At 30.4% G+C, this 12,644-nt stretch overlaps 2 protein-coding genes across 2 annotated transcripts; both read right to left on the bottom strand.

Moving 5' to 3' along the window:
* Nucleotides 1-867: 867 nt before the first annotated feature.
* LOC131610966 (uncharacterized) lies at nucleotides 868-6,864 on the bottom strand. Its single transcript, XM_058883109.1, has 8 exons — nucleotides 6,513-6,864; nucleotides 6,225-6,407; nucleotides 5,995-6,084; nucleotides 5,736-5,801; nucleotides 5,178-5,631; nucleotides 4,126-5,054; nucleotides 2,815-4,032; nucleotides 868-2,516 (listed from the first exon to the last, which is right to left on the bottom strand). Exons 1-8 carry the CDS (start codon nucleotides 6,640-6,642, stop codon nucleotides 868-870), a joined length of 4,719 nt encoding a protein of 1,572 aa, XP_058739092.1. The 5' UTR covers nucleotides 6,643-6,864.
* Nucleotides 6,865-8,263: 1,399 nt separating this feature from the next.
* LOC131611044 (replication protein A 70 kDa DNA-binding subunit D-like) lies at nucleotides 8,264-11,058 on the bottom strand. Its single transcript, XM_058883190.1, has 12 exons — nucleotides 10,981-11,058; nucleotides 10,712-10,872; nucleotides 10,361-10,625; nucleotides 10,159-10,255; nucleotides 9,944-10,071; nucleotides 9,780-9,864; nucleotides 9,558-9,687; nucleotides 9,262-9,416; nucleotides 9,050-9,170; nucleotides 8,785-8,952; nucleotides 8,634-8,702; nucleotides 8,264-8,524 (listed from the first exon to the last, which is right to left on the bottom strand). Exons 1-12 carry the CDS (start codon nucleotides 10,991-10,993, stop codon nucleotides 8,333-8,335), a joined length of 1,584 nt encoding a protein of 527 aa, XP_058739173.1. The 5' UTR covers nucleotides 10,994-11,058; the 3' UTR covers nucleotides 8,264-8,332.
* Nucleotides 11,059-12,644: the final 1,586 nt, after the last annotated feature.

The raw sequence follows: 12,644 nt of genomic DNA on the forward strand, positions 1-12,644 counted from the left end.
AAAGGTGTGTGTGTGGCACAATCACGTGGTTAAATTCGAATATTTATCTTGTAAATTAGTGATGCTAATTCAATTAACAGGCTTTTACTCCCTAGGATTACTAACCACGCAGCTAATATCATACAGAAATTAAAGGCAGAGAATATAAATTCCTACGCTATTACAATAAACACCTATGGGCAGAAAAATAAAGGCGGAAAAGAAAACCTAAACTATTACAATAAACACCTGCAGGCAAATATAAAAGCAAAAATAGAAACCCTAAGCTATTACAAGGCTTTGGGGCACATACAAAATTAGGCAAATATAATAAAGGCAAACCCCAAATGGGGGAACAAGTTAACCACAATTAATAGAATATATCAGCAAGGCAAGGCAAAAGGCAAACAAAAGTATTGTAAAAAAGAAAGGCAAAATAAATTAAAATGAAAAGGTTTTTGAAAAGGAAGGCAAAAAGAAAAGGTTTTTTGAAAATGTTCAGGACAAACCCTGATTTTTAGGGAATGAGGTTTTATGAGAAAAAAATCGACACTAAGTTAATGAATGACACCTACCTAAGACACCTATGGCTACTAGGGTTTTTTAAATTAATCGAGGCTAGACAAACCCTAAAAATTAATTACTGGTTTTTAACCTAACTAGTCTTTGACCCGTGCGATGCACGGAAATTTTTTAGTATGTTATATATAATATTTTATTCTTTATTCACATAATATAATATTATATAATGTTTATAATGTAATTATAAAATAATTGACATTAAAATAGCTTTTAATATCAAAATTAAAAATAAATAAATTTTGAAACATAAATAAATATTGAATAACTTTTAAATTAGAAAATTTTAAATATCATAAATGAAATTAATTATTGAACAATATGAAAGACTTCTTTGTAAACGACATTCTGAGTTACATTTGTATCTTCACCTTCGTCGTTGGTTATCAGTATCTTTAAGCCTTTCTTTGAAGTAACTCTTGACAATGCAACATATAATTGCCCATGAGAAAAAATTGACTGGGGAAGATATACTCCTACATATTTAAGTGACTGACCTTGACTCTTGTTGATTGTCATAGCAAATGATACAGTCAATGGAAATTGCCGACGTTGAAATTTGAAAGGGATTCTTTTATCGGTTGGAGTCAGTGATAACCTTGGAATAAAAACCTTATGACCAACATTGTTACCTGATATAATCTTACCTTCAAGGACATATCTTCCCATTTTTGTAATTATCAATCGGGTGCCATTGCACAATCCCAACGACTGGTCAATATTTCTCAACAACATTACTGGGACTCCAACTTTTAATTTCAACTTGTGATTTGGTAGTCCTGAAGATACAATGGTGTTTAGAAATTCAGGAGTATGCACATCATCTGGCGTGTTAATGTCTGACCTAGCATTACATGGAGAATCATAACTCAAATAAGTTTTTTCTTCTCCAGGTATTAAATCCAATATATAATAATTGAGGGCATCAACAATGGTATTTTTAGGAGTTAATATTGCCCTCTCTTGAAAAAAAGACGGATCATTCAAGTTGTGTAAAAGATTTGGATACGTGCTTTCCACAATAGCTGAAAGTGGATCTCCAAAGCTAGGAATCAACAAATCATGTGGTATCTGCACTGTGATATCTACGTCATTAGCATCTCCAATACTTCCATCGCCAATTCCCAATATCCATTCCGAAAAACTCTTTCTCTCTTCAATGTCAGCATCTATACCTCCAGTCAGAAGTCTCATATTAGTGGTCAGTGTAAGCACTTCACAATAATTCCAAAGATGAGAAGAATTTATAGTTGAATGCACAACTTCGTGTCTTGTTCCTTTAGGAATAACAGGAAGGATCTGACGAAAATCTCCACCCAAAACAACTACTTTTCCGCCAAATGGGATATTTTTATTTTGCATTATATCTTGAAAAGTACGATCAACAGCTTCAAAACAATGCTTGTGCATCATAGGGGCTTCATCCCATATTATTAACTTTGCACGACGTATTAACTCAGCTAAAGGGTCTTTTGGAGCGATATTACACGTCGAGCATTCATGAACTTCTATAGGGATGGCAAATCTTGAGTGTGCAGTTCTTCCACCCGGAATTAGCAAAGAAGCTATCCCACTCGATGCGACGGTTAGAACAATCTCACCCCTTGATCTTATTGCTGCAGACATTGCTCTCCAAATGTAAGTTTTTCCAGTTCCTCCATAACCATATAGAAAAAAAAGTCCCGATCTATTTTCATTGATCCTTTTCATGATCCTTTCATATATTCTCATTTGTTCAGTTGTCATTGTTGACATCAAATTACGATGCTCTTCTAACAGTGACCGCCTGTCATAATTCAACTCATCATAAATCAATCTATTTTGCCTCTCGGGTAACAATGCTCTATCTGGTTGAGGCATCTCAGGATAATCTTCCAAGCTTTTGTTATTACTTTGCAATAAAATCTCAATTTCAGCCAAAGCATAACTCTTCAATTGATCAACAGTCAAGACCAAGTCTGCAAATTTAATATAGTATACACTTAATAAAAATAGCTATTATGTATATATAATTTAAAAATTAAAAAAACACTTAATATCCTAAATGTGATACTACAGAACAAAAGTATACTGCAGAAGGTTATAGAAAAATCTACACTTAATATAATATAAAAAACTACACTTAATATAATATAAAAAACATTAAAAAGTATAGTATGAAACAAAAAGTATCCTAAATGTGATACGTTGTATATACACACAGAAAACAAACTACCATGCATCAAAATAAAAAATAAAAAGAGAGAAAAAAAATACCATGAAAAGACAATAATTGTCTCTGTCGGTGCAAAATATCATCAGACAAATACTCCCATGTCTTATTCCAAACAAAATCTGGTCGACTTATTTGATTTGACACTAACAGAGTGGCAAATAAACTGCGTAAAAAGCTCCCGGTACCCCAATGACTCGCCTCCATAATTGCATCTACAAACTCTTTGTCATCGTCCAGCAATCCTAAGGCAAAGCAAGCATCCTTGAAAGTGTTATGCTTTATATTATTAACTGTTTTGATATCATCATAAGATGTAGGACCTTTCACATAATTCAACAAAGTTCTCAAATAGAATAATTGTCCAGATCCAGGTGCCGCATAATGCAGTCTTCCAACTGAAAAACCCCTTTGACGTGGAGTCCATCGATGCTCCTTTTCTTTCCATACAAACTTTGTAGGAAACTCACTGTATGTAAGATTTCTTGCTTCAGGATATTTTTTGTTAGCATCCATCCATGCCAAAAATTTGGTGGAGTCTATATGTGGTTTATTGACTACCTCTTCAATTGAAGCATCATCTGGAAAAATAACGCATTGCTCGTCCTCAAGATGAAAACTCAGTCTTTCAACCGATGGCTCCCTGTAATTGATATCAAACGAAAATATCCTCCAAGCAGCTTCACATGCTGATAGATATCTACAGTCATAATACATCTTTATTTCATCAATGAGCTCGGCATTATCTTTATCATTAGCACCCGTGTAAAATCCAATTGTAACACGATCATGTCCTTTGTTGACATATTTAAACAAATATTTAATAGATCTTGACTGATTGCACCACTCAACATTGATATGAGCATTATATTTCAACAACAACTGTTTATTATATGGAACAACATATCTATTATCAAGAAATGATTCGCCTTTTTGAATAAACACTCCATCATCCCTTCTTCTATAGATAGGATAACCTTCAGCGTCAATAACTGTAGCATCAACAAATTTTCGTGGAAACCGTTTGGTGCACTTGCCTTTTTGCATGCAAGGAGAGTTTCTATTTTGAGCACCGCATGGACCATGTATCATAAGCGAAGATACAATCTTATACAGCTCTGGATCTCTATCCTTATCGGGAATCTCAGCAGATATTATTTTGTCAATCTCATGAGGTTGGACGAACCTATAACTTGGTTGCAAGAAAACCAATATGTGTGCATGTGGCAGTCCACGCTTTTGAAATTCAATAGTATATATCACTACATAAAAAATAAAAAACAATATATTAATTTTTAAAAATATAAAAAAATATTGCCTAACATAATTTTTAAGATAAAAAATGACATGCATACCTGCTTTGACTTTGCCAAAAATATCCCCCTTCTTAATGTCTTTTATCAGGTGGTTAAGTTTAATTTTGAACAACCGACTAACTAAGTCGGGTCGATCCTCTGGTTTGAGACAATATATCTTTAAAAAATCAACCAGTTCAGGCCATTTATGATTACACGTAAACGTGATGAACAGATCAGGATATCCAGCCCAAGAACATATAGCCATAGCATCTTGATAGTTTTGAATCATATATCTTGCTCCACCGACAAAAGAAGATGGCAAAACAATTCTCTTTCCAACAGTAGCTGGATCAGTTTCTCCTTTGAGAATAGATTCAGTTAACCCCTTGTACATGTCAGCTCTCAAGTCTTTTTGATGACCTCGCATGTATTTCAAGCGATCAGATTCTATTGTACTGAACGAATCAACCAAAAATTGCTGAAATAACCTTTTAGAAAACACAATTGTTGATTGGTCTATATCTCTTTGTTGAATTCTATAAGCAACCCACTCCAATTGCGTAATAAACTTTCTTTTCCTTGAAGATGCTTTTGAATTGTCTTTGAAAGCAATATCTCTTCTATACCCATCTTCTCCTCTAGGAAATAAAAGTGGATATTGTAATGGCCAATAAGCTGGTTCAAATGTAGATATACGGTGTAACAATCCGGACTGGGTCTCTACAACCACATCTCTATCGAAGTCTGCAGCATCAAAATCACCAACAACCAAGGCAGCGACCTCAGATGCAGATGGAAGGTTATATCTTCTACCATCACGACCTCTCTTGCCTAATATTCTCAATTTAACAGAAGGAGAATCCTGTGTTGCTATTGTATCACGAATTGTCTTGTATGTTTGTACATATGGATTGTCGCAGTTATCTAATGCTTCCCTTATATCACGAACAATTAATGATTTAAATGCCAAATCATCACCTTCCATCCTGCCATATATTTTTTAAAAGAAATTTATGATGACATAATATATATAACTAAAGTTGAGTGTAACATAGGCAATACTTCAATTTATATTTATATAAATATAAAGATATAATTAATTTAAGTACCTAACAACAGCCATTCTATTGGCGATTTCATTATCAGTGTCATGTATATATAGTTGAGCAAATTTTGGACTTTTTCCTGGCAACGGCAACAGACTTCCAATTTGATGATAATTCTCACCGTTCATCACAAACATTGGAGGTGCATTCCCATCATTTAATGACGTATTAATTTTTCCACCCATTGAAGTGAAGGCAAACATGCTGTTGAAAGATCTAATATTTTCTAAAAAGAATTTACTCCTTCTATCATGTGTGTGATATAAATCATACAAAGGTTCTGGTAGGCGAGTATATGGAGCAATTTCAATACTGCCTTGGCTGCAACACAATGAAAATTTTGGATTTTCTGGCTTCTTCTGCTTATCAACACGCTCTTCATACCACATCATTGCACCACAATCTCCGCATATCCAATTTGGTTGGCCAATATTAAAATATTCTAAATATTCATTTGCTGTAAATATTATATAATTAATTTCGTGTAGATGTAAAATAAAAATATTAAACACTTACATAACATATTATATATCACATGTTTTTTGAACAAAAAGGTAATACCTGACTGAGCAGTATCATGTAATTCTTCGACAAATTCATTGATATTTTCTATTTGGAAAGGAATTCCTATAATTAATTATAGACAGTTACACATCAAACAATAAGAATGACATAATTTATAAAACATTATAAAAAATATAAACATACTGATATACATCATATATGTGTGAACAATAGTTTGTGGGAAAAAAGACATATATCTTTATTATATATACATAACAAATGGTCATATTAGAAAAACTTAAAATTTTAAGAATACCTTGATTAGAAGGTATATCAGAATTTTCGGCATTATTAGTGCATATCACTTTGTTCGCCTCATGCTCATCATCCAATGTAATATCAATATCTGTAAAGTATATTAGTTGAAATCAAATAAGAACCTCTATATGTATGAGATAGCTTAAATGGGCCAAATCATTAAAACATCTAGCTTAGTGACTTTTTCAAAACTTTTGTAATTTTGGGTGGTTCAACTTATAATATTACCTTGAAATGAAATATGACGTGGTTCAATAGAAGACAAATCCCGAACATATGATGCTCCTTGTGCATCCCTTGAATGATTAGTAAGTGTGCCATTATATATGGTATATTTCCCTGCTGTCAATGAACTTGGTGTTGGTGCAAATCTTTTTGTAGAGGAGTGCAATTCATATGATGAAGAACCAACTGCACACAAATTTTTTGTATTTCATAATATTATAAAGTAATTATCAAACAACTTTAATGTAACATAATATATCAATAATATTTTTTAAACAAAAATATAAATACCATTAGTAATATTGCAGAATGGAATCCTATTGGTTGTTCCAATATTATTATTATTTCCCTGATTGCAGAATATATTTATATGTGTTCTAATTCTCTTGGAAGAATCATGCCTTCCAGTTCCTTCTGCCATGCTATAAATTTGAGAAGGATTGTGCTTACATATTTTCGGTTGTAGGAGAGTATATTATATGAATCAGGTGATGTGTATTTGTTTGACAACAACCATCTATTTATAATAATAGTTATAGAATGTGAAGAATAATGCATAAGTGTGTGTATTTATTAATTTAGAGGCTCAAGGCTAATGATAACAAAATGCATTGGATGTGTACGTTAGAAGTTAATGCAATTTTTTAGATTACCAAAGAATGTATATAGAAGTTAATGCAATTTTTTAGATTACCAAAGAATGTATACGTGAGAAGTTAGTGTAACTTTTAAATCAAAAAAATTGATTTCAATTGCTTTAGGTGTATAGGTTAGAAGTTGATACAACTTTTCAGATTCTGAAAATTCAATGCATGAATCTATTGGATCCAGACAAAATCATTATAGCTATTTCTTAAGTAACCATAGGCCTATTCAATGCATTAAATGATTGTATTATAGTACCAAGACTAATGATTATAATTTTTTTTTTATAATATAACCGGCGGTCACCAACTAAAAATGGTTTATCCACTTAATAAAATTTTAAAAATAATTTGTGAATTGAAGCACCTGAAAAGCCGCTACAGCTAATGCGTGTTAAGTTCAACACTCTAAATGTATATTTATAATAAAAACAGTATTTTAGCATTCAACCATGTGCCATGTGAGACATTTAGAAATAGTAAAAATTAGAATTCAGAACACTTAGGCACAGTTAGTGCTTGGTTACCCTGCTTTATCGCTGTAAAGTTTTTCATCACTTTTATTTGTTTTAATAGTGATAACTATAACTATTTATTAATAATTTATTATATTTATCTTTTTTAATAATTTTGAAATGTAGCACAAACGGGCAAGTATTGATATAATTTAATACTTTATTTTAAGTTTGTTTACAATAATATAAGTAAGGGTCATGCTAACGTGTGCCCTAAGGGCACATGTTAAGGATACTATAATTAGAAAAAGTTAAATGTAATTAAATGCAATAGAGTCATATTTAAAGTTTCAATACATTGAATGCACGCGTTCCAAAAAAATATTTCTATAAATATATTATTAACTTGTGCCCTTGGGGCACATGTTAGCTTTTCCCTATAAGTAATTATCTCTAAGAAATAGTGAAATATATAAAGCTAAATACTTTTATTAAATAAGTATAAGGTTTAAAACAAATTATTTTATATTTTTTTAGTAATAATAATTTAAAGTTAAGTTTAATCTTTAACTAATAAAAATTATAGATATTATTATTATATTATTTATTATATTAAAAATCTTAAATATTTAGATTTTTCTCTTATAAGTAGGGACAAAAAATTGATATTTTTCTCACATAGGGAGTAAGTTTTAGATAGGAAAGCCCAAATAAAATAGATATTATTTTATCAATTTAGTCATATCAAATAATATTACTTAAATCATTTTATCTTTTAACATTTAGAATATTTGTTTGTCCAATATGTGGCTTTATCTGTGTGTTTTTTACGGGTCCAGCCATGTTTCTATTTAAACATATAAGTTTATGACAAACATATTTATCATATTCGTAAGACAAATCAAAACATTAAAAGAAATGTCATACTTAGCATTAACTTGGTTCAACAACTGGTAAATTAAAAAGAAAATAACTGCAAGACACAACGAATATTTTTTAGCACGCAGGCCACTCAATCAGATTTTTCAAGCTTTACACATTTAGAATCTTTAACAACCGATGAAGCACCACCGTTGATATCATTCACAGCAATTGATTCAGGACTATCAGACAACCTCTTCCCCAATATCTTGCTTGTAGGTGTATTTCCAGAATCTGCAGTAGTCAATTCCTCTTTGTTTGAATCACCACCTTCAATTGCCTCCTACATATATAATTCAATAACCATAAAAATGATATAGTACACAAATTGTAAAATCATTTGAATGTGATGAAACAATTAAAAATTAAAAATTAAAAAATAACTTATATACCATAACATTATTATCAGCAACTTCACCTCCTATCTGAACACATTCAGCATCTATACCCACATCATTCAACTGTTATATATGTTTGAGAGAGTGAGTTTTTCTTAAATTATCAATAAAAAAAAGGAATATCAATAGATGTCAATTTTCATACATTTATCCCATGCAATGTTAAAAACTGATTGATCATCTCCCCGTCTTCAGTCAACTTCTTCACAGTATAATTGCGCCAATTACGAAACAAATTGGCATCAGTAACTTCTACCTTAAACAACATTCGTTTGTCCACAAATACATCAAGCTCCGGTGGATAAGCTAAATCCTGTAACAAAAGAAATAATATCTAAATAAATAATGTTAACAAATTATTAAATACGTTAATTTTGACACCGTAGCACTAAATCCACCAATTATATTACATGATTCATGTTATCCAACAGATCTTGTACATTTCTTCCCAAAGCTTGAGAAACCACCCTATCAAAGAGAGTAAAAGTTGTTGATCCAGAATTATCAATTACTTGAACATTAACCTTGAACCTGAAAATTTACAATAAATTAATTCAAGGATGTAAATTAAGCAAAATTCATCCAAGTGAATTTTTATCACTGTAATAACTAAATTACTTGCCTAGGAATAGCGGTCCTTGGTTGCTGGCATTTATCACAGTAAATAACCCCAGTTCTAGTAGTAACCTTTGATGCACACTTTGTGCAAGCTTGATAATACCATCCAAGATCTGTCTCAAGTTCACATGTTCTTGCTAGAACAGTACCAACACATTTCTGCCATTTGTTCATCATATGAAACCATAAAATATAAATCAATAAAGTTTTGGAACATGTATGTAACCATCAAAACTATCACATGATATACAATTGATCATCGAGTTATACAACGCAAATAAAAAAACAAAATAAAATTACCTCAGTGGATTCTATCAAGTTCTCAATTGTCATTTTTTGTGTCTGGAGCAAGTCATCTGCTAGAGGGACAATTGTTGGACCAGACATTTGACTCACTCCTTGTGTGATTTCTATCTCAGTACCATTCATCCTAAACATGTTATAGATCATATAGTTTAATATCATTTAAAGAGATGACTAATATTATAAACTAAAGATAATATGTGGACTTTATAAACTAACTTAGATATATAATTAGCAGTGTCTATCAAATCCGCATTCAACATCATTTTAGTTCCATAGTAAGCATTAGAGACTCCCATAGCACCTGAAAAATTTACATATCAAATTTTTTTCTTCTAAATATTCAAAGTTGTCTACAATATTTAGACACATTTGGTACTTACCAAAAAACTTTTTCAGTTTGCATAATTGAAGTATCATGATTATTGGATCAGAAGATTTATGGTTGTCCATAAATTTCTGCATCATTTCTGCAAAATCCTCCCACAATGTGCAATGAATTTTGTTGCTCCTACATTATAAGTGTCAAGGTATAGCAATTTAGAATAAAACAGTCTATTGACATCAAAATAAAAATAAATAAAGGTGTAATACTTACTCTAAATCTTCAATAGTCAGATCCATAACCTTACTCTTTTTTCCATTTTTCTCAACTTCATTGACGACATTTGTTTCCACAACATGGCCAATAATATCTAATATATACACACATTTAAAGAATCAATTTAATATATGTTAAACTAATAAAAAAGATGTAAATATTATCAATTCTATTATATTATACAAAGAGTTAAACTTACCAAGTAACCTGTCTTCTTTAGTAGCACTCAAAATTTCAGAGAAAGGTATGAAATCAAAATGATATTGAGGTATATCAGGAGCATTAACTTTGAATACTTTAGTTGATTGCATGAAATTCAGTTTGTACTTATGTGTCGTAGCTTTGTAGGAAGGGTGGTTGCTACCCACCATAAGATTTTCAAACACGTATGAGGAACCTACTTCAATCTGCTCCTTAAATGTAGGAATCAAATTCTTTCTAACGGTGGCCTGAATTTTGCCGCACTAAACAAACAAAAATATATAAACGGCATAAGTTCGATAATATTGTTTCACAAATAATAAGTAATAGATAAACTTTGAATTTATACCTTATCATCTAGCAAGATCATATGCAAACTTCCTATATCTGTAGAGTTGTAGCGTTCAGGAAGTGTCCAATAGTGAATCACACGAACCCTTAGACGAAACTCAAACTTGCCAGGAACAATTGCAGAAACTGCAGTGATCTTGGGTGGTACGGCAGTTACAACTGCATTTTTTATAAGAAATAATCAATTAAAAGGTAATACTAAATGTAAAAATATATGAACTAAAAATATATAAACTGATTAGCATCAAACGAAAATACTTTTGACACCTTTTGTAGACATTCTTGAACTCAACTAAGTATAGCAACTTGTGATGTATATTTGTTTGACAGCAACCACTATTTATAATAATAGCTTATGAAGAATAATGGATATGTGGGGCTGTGCATTTATTAATTGAGAGGCTCAAGACTAATGATAGCCATGTGCATTGGATGTATACGTTATGTACATGTGAGAAGTTAGTGCAAGTTATTAAAAAAAATATTTCAATTGCATTGGTTGTATATGAAATTTAACGCAACTTTTCATATATCTACAAAGAATGAATAAGTGTCAAGTTAATGCAATTTTTAAAAAGATTCATACTAATCTCTATGTCAGCAAATCAATAATAAATTTAAAATGTAAATAAATAATTAATAACTAAATAATGGATATGTGGGGCTGTGCATTTACTAATTGAGATGCTCAAGACTAATGATAACCATGTATGCATTGGATGTATACGTTATGTAACTTTTTAGATTTACAAAAAATGTACTGTACATGTGAGAAGTTAGTGCAAGTTATTAAAAAAAATTTAAAAAGATTATACTAATCTTTATGTCAGCAAATCAATCATAAATTTAAAATGTAAATAAATAATTAATAACTAAATAAATAGTTGGAGCATAAGGGAGGGAAAAGAGAGGCAATTAGGGTTTCATAGAAGCTGCATAGGTTGTTCCATTTTATATAATAAAGATTAATTTTAAAATTGACTAATCCTGATTAAATTGATTGCTAACCTTAAATTAAATTATCCTAATTACTTAAATCAACCTAATTAAACAAACTAATTAAATTAATTAACTAAAATTAACTAATTAAATAAACTAATTAAAATTATTAACTAAAATTAACTAATTAAATAAACTAATTAAAATTATTAACTAAATTATTAATTAATTTATTCAATAAAGAGAATAAATAAAATAAATAATCTAATTTAATTAAAATAAATCACTTACTAAATAAAACAAATTTTGTTAAAAGGATTTTGTTATTTTATAAAAAAAAAAAATTTTAAAAAGAAATTTTTAAAAAAAATTTAGTTAAAAAGAAATAAAAAAAGAATTAATTGTTAAAAAAAAGAAATAAAGGAATAAAGAAAATAGTTATATAAAATTAAAAAAATTAAAAAAAACCTGCGCATTATCCAGTGTGGCAAGCCTCTGATGGATTATGATGCACCCTCGTTGCTAGAGACGTTAGATGAGCTGCTCCTGGGATCTGATAGCAATCCAAATACTCGAGAAACAGAGAGGATAAGTATGTCCCAATAATTCCTTTTTTAACCGATTTTTACTATGAAACAATTTTGAAAAAAGAACTTGGAGTTGACTAAGTGTTTATTTGGATTGAATTGAAAATTGACTCAGTATGAAATGAATTTGAAAAGAACTTGGTGTTAACCAAGGGTTTATTTTGCGTTTGCATGGAAAATGGACTTGGTGTTGACCAAGGGTTCATTCGCATCTTACGAAAAACAATTTGATTAAGTTTGAATGAAAAAGTCTTTGAATCGACAGTTGATTTTATTTGTGAAAGTGTTTTGGTTTGTTTTTGAAAATAACTTGATACAGATCAAGTGTTTCATTCGTGAAAGGTTGATTTTAATTGTCACATTAGCAAGTTAACTAACTAAACTAAAACAAAAATCAAAACGAAA

This window comes from Vicia villosa, linkage group LG1 (assembly GCF_029867415.1).
Source record: "Vicia villosa cultivar HV-30 ecotype Madison, WI linkage group LG1, Vvil1.0, whole genome shotgun sequence".
Lineage (NCBI taxonomy): Eukaryota > Viridiplantae > Streptophyta > Magnoliopsida > Fabales > Fabaceae > Vicia > Vicia villosa.